This window comes from Saccopteryx bilineata, chromosome 11 (genome assembly GCF_036850765.1).
Source record: "Saccopteryx bilineata isolate mSacBil1 chromosome 11, mSacBil1_pri_phased_curated, whole genome shotgun sequence".
Classification (NCBI taxonomy): Eukaryota; Metazoa; Chordata; class Mammalia; order Chiroptera; family Emballonuridae; genus Saccopteryx; species Saccopteryx bilineata.
The window spans coordinates 79,604,490-79,612,358 of record NC_089500.1 but is presented as its reverse complement, the minus strand read 5'-3'; the positions used below and the strand labels follow the sequence as shown (position 1 = coordinate 79,612,358).

The following is a 7,869-nucleotide window of genomic DNA, read 5'->3' as shown; positions in this document are numbered from 1 at the left end:
TGATGGACCCTGAGAACATTATACTGAGTGAAATAAGTAAACCAGAAAAAGCTAAGAACTGTATGACTTCACACTTAGGTGGGACATAAAACTGAGACTTGTGGACACAGACAAAAGTGAAGTGGTGACCAGGGGGAGGGTCTGGGGAGGGGAGTCAAGAGGGACAAATATACGGTGACGGGAAATGATCTGACTCTGGGTGATGGGCACACAACGCAGTCAACCGTTCAGATGCTATAGAGATGTTCACCTGACACCTATGTCCTCTTATTGATCCATGTCACCCTGTTACATTTAATTTCTATGTAAGTAACAAATTTAAAAGAACAGCAAAGAAACCAGTGATTCAACCTAAGAAGCCGCAGTTGGAGGGGGGGTACGTTTCCCACTTTTAACCTCTGTCTGGGAGCTAAACAACGTGTTTAAGTTGCTGTGTGCAGGGAAGCAGGGTTCAGCTCCGCCCAGGACAGGGCCGCTACCCTCCACGGCGAAGCCACACAGCTTTCCTCGCGGGGACGCGGCTCACACGAGTCCTGGATCCCGGCTCAGCTTCCTGGGACGGCTCCCGGCGTCCGACGGGGAGCAGCGAGGACTCTCCGAGCTGGCCGGCTGCCCAGGCTCTGGAGGACAGCTGAGCGGCAGATAAAGATCTTCCGGGGAAGTAGGTGCGGGCAGGATGTGTGGTTTCCCTGCCTCCCATTCCCAGACTGATGCAATTAATTGTTTTACGAGCAGGCTCTTCCAGTAAGAGCTGGGTCCCAGAGAGGTTCGAGAGGAATGGGAAGGGACAAGCTAGCTCTTGGTCTTCCTCAGTTTGCGCCGAGACTAGAGACCTCTCTCAGTGTGGCAGACAGGCACAGCGCAGACACCGTGCCCCCTCTGCTGGAGTGACACCGGGGACTCCAATGAGCCATGGCAACAACACACAGCAGAACGTGTACTGTTTACCAAACAATCTGAGGCCGGGCGCGAAGGCAAAGGCGTGAGAACACGTGTCTCAGCACCGCGGGCTGAACCCAGAGGGGTCTCCCCACACAGTGATCTAACTCCCGGGCTCTCTCCCACGCTCCAGGCGTGCTGCTGTCTCGGTCACGGCTCTGCAGAACATCTGGGACATATGCTTCTGGAAAAAACCACGGTGTCTTTTCTGCAGCTCTTGTGGCCTGAGCACGGTGGGCTCTGGCCCGTGGGGGCCGGGGAGCTGCCCCGGAGCTGACGGTCAATGTCACGATCGACCACTCACCTGGGGCCCCCTCAGAGCAAAGCACAGAGCGGCGAGCACCCGAAGGTGAACACACTGCACGTGTGGCTGTCCGTCAAGTGTCCCCGCCCCTGCAGAGAGCGAGAGGCTGGTTTCTCGTCGGTTCAGACTCCGGGCTGGCCAGTGGAAACAGAGCCAGGGCCCGAGATGTGAGCAGTCCAGGCACGGGGACCTGCCCCTGGCTGCCCTCCGGCCGCTCAGGCCAGACAGTTCAGAGCGTCTCTGGCCAAAGACCCAGGCGGGGTCCTCGGACAGAGGAGCTGACTTGATTCAGATGAGCAGAGTTTTAAAAGATGAACAGAGAAGGCTGGGTGGGTCACTTGGGGCATTTTAATTTTACATCGTGTTGGGTGATTGGGGTTCTTTCCACTAAAAGTCCATCTCTTCAGTAATTTCTTAGCATTTCTTTGTGAGGTTTATATCACATTAACAAAACAGATTTATTTTTTTGTACTTTTCTGAAGTGAGAAGCAGGGAGGCAGACAGACTCCCACATGTACCCAACTGGGATCCACCCAGCATGCCCACCAGGGGGTGATGCTCTGCCCATCTGGGCAGTTGCTCCACTGCAACCAGAGCCTTTCTAGTGCCTGAGGCAGAGGCCATGGAGCCATCCTCAGAACCCGGGCCAACTTTGCTCCAATGGAGCCCTGGCTGTGGGAAGGGAAGAGAGAGAGACAGAGAGGAAGGAGAGGGGGAGGGGTGGAGAAGCAGATGGGCGCTTCTCCTATGTGCCCTGGTTAGGAATTGAACCCGGGACTTTCATTCGCCATGATGACGCTCAACCGCTGAACCAAATGGCAGGGCTCCAAAACAGATTTTAAGAGGAAAAACTAAAAGCCTCAACTACTATGAAAGGCCTTCTTGTTCGCTGTGTGTTGCCTTGGTTCAGGAGCGGGGCTTAGAGGGAGGGGACGGGACTTCCCGTTTCCCGAGGAGGCACCTGGCCAGGTTCCGCTCCAGGTGCGACAGGGGCATCCTAGTTAGGAGCACAGGTGCTCAAGCAGGACCCGCTAACTCGTGTGCGTCCCTGCCTCAACACGCAGTTACCGGGATGAAATGAGTCAGTACCTGAGAAGTTCTCAGAGGAATACCTGGCGTCCAATAACCAGGCACACAAAACGTTTTGTAAGCAGACACCCTTCCGAGCCTCCCCGCCTCAAAGGGGCAGAGACATTCTGAGTTGACCGAAACAGCCTTGAAAAATGTTTGGAGAGCCTGGATTCCTGGTAAACAGAACCGTGTTTTTTATGACTATGGCAATGGTCGTCTTTTAACTTAGCAATTAAACAAGAGATTTCAAAAGATACTCGGGATTGAGGCCAAGTACTCACAAAGCAAAACTGAAGGACAAAATTTAAAAAAAAAAAAAAAAAAAAAGATACTGGTTTATGCTCAAGGTCCTGGAAGCCGGTGGGGTGTGTGCGGCCAGGAAGCAGGCTTCACATAACTGCTTCCTTTATGCTGGAAGGGCTCCCCGGGGACTCGCGGCTGCCACGCAGGAAATAAAGCCTGCTCTGTTGGAACAAAGACGCAGCAATACCTCTCCTTTTCTTTCCTTTCTTACAACGCAGAATACTGTTTTGTGCTTTTTGTTTTGTTTTGTTTTGTTTTGTTTAAAGCTGTGGAACAGGGAGTTTTACTAAGTACACTGATTTGATATTCAGTTCTAGAAAAAAAATAATTACTGCAAGGTAACTTGTAGGCCGTGATCCATACTCAGATGTAGAAAAGAGGTGTAAATATCATACCTAACAGCGTTGCGTTACAGAATGGTTGTTTGATAACAGCCACCTCAGTTATTCACTGGGCTGTTCACACACTTCCCCCTCCGGGGCAGCAACAATTCTCGGGAATTTTTAGAAGATTTTACAACAGGGGTCCCCAAACTACGGCCCCGCGGGCCGCATGCGGCTCCCTGAGGCCATTTATCCGGCCCCCGCCGCACACCCGGAAGGGGCACCTCTTTCATTGGTGGTCAGTGAGAGGAGCATAGTTCCCATTGAAATACTGGTCAGTTTGTTGATTTAAATTTACTTGTTCTCTATTTTAAATATTGTATTTGTTCCCATTTTGTTTTTTTACTTTAAAATAAGATATGTGTAGTGTGCATAGGGATTTGTTCATAGTTTTTTTATAGTCCGGCCCTCCAACGGTCTGAGGGACAGTGAACTGGCCCCCTGTGTAAAAAGTTTGGGGACCTCTGTTTTACAATGAATGCACCTCCCCGCCTGAGCGTGGACACTACTAACACTGGAGACGGCAGAATGATACAGGAGTCCGCCATCTTTCGTCACACGAGACGCCCGAGGTACACAGACTTGGGGTATTTCTTCTTCAGAGCCGGCCACTGGACCAGGAAGTAATCGGAGAGGGGGAGGAGAATCCTCCCCGACAGGGACAGGTGTTCCACCCGGCAGACGCTCTCCACGTAGACAATGGTCACCTTCTTTATGCCCAGGATCCCCAGGAGGAGGGCCGACGCACAGATAGGAACACATGTTCCCGGTCCGTTACACAACACCTTAAACAAACAAAAAAAGAAAAAAGGTTGAAGGGCAAATTAAAATACAGAACACTCATCTAAACAAGGCCTTCTGCATTAGAAGGAATTTTTTTTTTTCATTTTTCTAAGTGCTGAATTATTCCTTGTCAAGGTGCAGTATGCAGCTGACCTCGCCCTCCGGAGCCCGGCGTGTCTGTGCTGTGGCCTCTCCGTGCACCCGTCTGTGCCTGGCCGGCCTGCCCTCTGCTGTGGGGCGGGTCAGCACAGTGCCTGCTGCCCGGCCAGCACTCCCTGCACAGCTGTGTTGTTCTTCTCTACACCTTTCCTTCTTTTTCATGGCCAAGTAATATTCCATTGTACATAGGGACCACTGCTTGTTGATCCAGTCGTCTATGGATAAAAACCTAGGTTGCTTCCATGGATTGGCTATTGTAAATAATGTTTCAGTGAACATGGGGGTACATGTATCTTTTTCAAATTAGTGTTTTGGATTTCCTTGGCTCAATGACCAGATGTGGAATTGCTGGGTCATCATGTAGTTTCATTTTTAGTTTTTTGTTTTTTTTTTCTGTATTTTTCTGAAGCCGGAAACGGGGAGAGACAGTCAGACAGATTCCCGCATGCACCCGACTGGGATCCACCCGGCACGCCCACCAGGGGCTACGCTCTGCCCACCAGGGGACAATGCTCTGCCCCTCCGGGGCATCGCTCTGTTGTGACCAGAGCCACTCTAGCACCTGGGGCAAAGGCCGAGGAGCCATCCCCAGCGCCCGGGCCATCTTTGCTCCAGTGGAGCCTCAGCTGCGGGAGGGGAAGAGAGAGACAGAGAGGAAGGAAGAGGGGGTGGAGAAGCAGATGGGCGCTTCTCCTGTGTGCCCTGGCCGGGAATCGAACCCGGGACTTCTACACGCCAGGCTGACGCTCTACCACTGAGCCAACTGGCCAGGGACCATTTTTAGTTTTTTGAGGGACCTTCATACTGTGTTTCCACAGTGGCTACACCAGTTCATAATCCAGTCCACAGGGAATGAGGGTCCCTGTTCTCTGCACCCCCACCCGCACCTGTCATCTGTGCATTTATTGATGAGAGCCATTCTGACAGGTGTGAGGTGATTTCTCACTGTGGTTCTAATTTACATTTCCCTGATGAGTAGTGAGGTTGAGCATCTTTTTTTTTTTTTTTTGCATTTTTCTGAAGCTGGAAACAGGGAGAGACAGTCAGACTCCCACATGCGCCCAACCGGGATCCACCCGGCATGCCCACCATGGGGCGATGCTCTGCCCACCAGGGGGCGATGCTCTGCCCATCCTGGGCGTCGCCATGTTGCGACCAAAGCCACTCTAGCGCCTGGGGCAGAGCCCACAGAGCCATCCCCAGCGCCCGGGCCATCTTTGCTCCAATGGAGCCTTGGCTGCGGGAGGGGAAGAGAGAGACAGAGAGGAAGGCGCGGTGGAGGGGTGGAGAAGCAAATGGGTGCTTCTCCTGTGTGCCCTGGCCGGGAATCGAACCTGGGTCCTCCGCACGCTAGGCCGACGGAGCATCTTTTCATATGTCTACTGGATGTCTGTCTGTCCTCTTTGGAGAAATGTCTATTCAGGTCCTCTGCCCATTTTTAATCAGATGGTTTTTTTTGGGGGGGAGGGTGTTATGTTGTATGAATTCCTTATAAATTTTGGATATTAACCCCCTTATCAGATGTATTATTGGTGAATATCTTCCCCCATTCAGTCGGTTGTCTTATCATTTTGTTAATGATTTCCTTCGCTGTTGCAAAACCCTTTTTAGTTTGATGTCGTCCCCTTTGTTTATTTTTTCTTTTGCTTCCATTGCTCAAGGAGAGACATATTCAAGATGCTCTCAGACTGATGTCAGAGAGTTGACTGCCTATGTTTTCTTCCGGGAGTTTTATGGTTTCAGGTCTTACATCTAAGTCTTTACTCCATTTGAGTTTCTTTTCCTGCATGGTGTCAGAATGTGGTCCAGCGTTGCTGCTTTGCATGTGTCTGTGCAGTCTTCCAACTCCACTTCCCGACGAGACGGTCCCCCCCCCCCAGCCTTCACGTCTGTGCTGTAGAGTGACTACAGAAGCCAGGATCTGTCTCTGGGCACACACCTCTCTTTTAAAAGGAAGGTTCTCAGTAAATGTGGGTACACTGCCCGTTCTCTCTTCTTCACTACTTTGTGAGCTCCCCATGGGCAGTGTCCACTTCTAGGACAACCTATACACTGCAGAACAGTCACTCAGGGAAGTGTGAAGGGGAGAAGGGGTGGGGATTCCTTCTCTATCGCTCCTGCAGCCGATCCTCCCTCTGCCGGACTCCTCCCTACTTGTAACTATTCTACAGGCTTCTCATGAACATCACAGCTGTAACTGACAGTTAAACAAATTTTTTAAGCCATCCCACATCCATTTGCCTTTCCTGAGGGGAACCACTGAGTCCCTGGCTTTCGATTTAAGTGCCTGAGTTCAGCGGACTCCACACCCAACCATAGGAGAAGACACGTGACTCTGGCGAGACCAGTCGGAGCGCCCAACTCCCTGGCAAAGTCATCTGTTCAGGGAAGAACACAGGCCCGTGAGAGACCACGAGCGGAGTGGAGCGCCTGCTGGGGCTGCTGTGAGAACAGCGTCTCTTCTGCGGGGCCGGGACCTTGGAGGAGGCGGGCCAGGCACTACTGACAACCTGTCCTGCCCCCACGAGGAGGGAGAGCTCGAGAATGAAGCCGCCACACAGCCGATCCAGGCAGGGCTGAGGGATGAAGACAAGCCGGGTCCCACGGGTGGCGTTTAAGAGTCACAAACGCAGCCATGCCTGAAGGAAACCAGATCTAGGCGGAGACCTGCAGGTCAGTGAGGAGGCACATTCCATCTTGCTTACGCCAGTCTGAATAAGGACCCGTCAGCGGCCACAGAAGCCCCCGAACCAGCACCGCCCTTCATTCTGCCCACCTCCCTGACTGCCCTCTCACTGACCATCGGCAGCGCCCACTGGTAGGTGTTTGATGCACGCCTGCTAGGTGATTGAGCAAATCAATAGTAAACTTGTCTGAGAGCAGGAAACCCAAGCGATGCACTATAGACAGCATCAGTTGTGGGCCTAGAAGACAAAGAGGCCAGGGCTAACGTAAACACGAAGTCACGAGGGCAGATGAGCCCGTCAAGGACCAAGAGCGGTTACAGAGCACTGTGCTCTGCAGAGCGGGGTCACCATGGGTCACGGCCTGCTGGCTGGCACGTCACGTTGGCATGGATGAAAGGATGGTGCACTTGGCTGGTCTGAGCTCAGCTCCTAGCCTGGTAGGAACCCCATACACAGAATGTGGGCCCAGATCTTTGGGGTCCCGGGTTGGTTTGAAGGTCAGAGACCATAACGTTGATGGCGATCCAAGGGAGAGCACGTGAGGTGAGACGGAGAGCCAGACGGGCAGCCCAGTGAGGGCCGCACCCCGCGGAGAGACAGAGAAGCAGTCTGCCTCGGAGGCACGGGCCCAAAGGTGAGATTTTCAACAACGTCCGGCTGGTGGAGGTGGAGGTGGAGGCCGGAGAGCTCAGGAGCAGGGCGGCAGGAAGGGTGTCCTGCGCTCCCAGGCCCAGCGGGGGCTGGAGAACTGGGGCCTGTCCCAGCAGAGCTGGTCCTGCCGGGGCCTCCGTGGAGGGCACCGGTGCTGCCGCGCTCCACACTTCCGTCCACGGGACGCTGCCCCCACTGTGTGGACAGGCCAGTGCTGAGCCGAGGAAGGAGCAGGCCCTGAGGGTCGGAACCCTGGGGACACAGGAGGAAGAAGGACTCGGCTGCAGGGTGAACAGGAAGCCAAGTCAGGGAAGGTGGTGACGTCAGCACGCACCTTTTTATTTTGGAGAAACTAGAGAAAGGGCAAGGCCATCGACTAACTTGTGCTGCACAGTGAGCCGCAGATGATGATGAAACAGTCCATCCTGTTGACTGCAGCCACCAAAGCTGCAAAGGTAGAGACGGAGAAGGGGTCCTCACAGTGAGGAACGCGCAGGCGGCTACTTCAGGGCTCTCTGGGCCAGGGGTCCCCAAACTTTTTACACAGGGGGCCAGTTCACTGTCCCTCAGACCATTGGAGGGCCAGACT

General features: G+C 53.3%; 1 protein-coding gene across 1 annotated transcript in view; it reads right to left on the bottom strand.

Annotated features, from left to right (window-relative positions):
• Positions 1 to 317: 317 nt before the first annotated feature.
• ALG14 (ALG14 UDP-N-acetylglucosaminyltransferase subunit) overlaps positions 318 to 7,869 on the bottom strand; it is a 51,755-nt gene continuing 44,203 nt past the window's right edge. Inside the window, exon 4 of the mRNA XM_066247253.1 lies at positions 318 to 3,785. Within this exon, the coding sequence (XP_066103350.1) occupies positions 3,555 to 3,785 (231 nt within the window). The 3' untranslated portion in view covers positions 318 to 3,554. The remainder of the gene's footprint in view (positions 3,786 to 7,869) is intronic.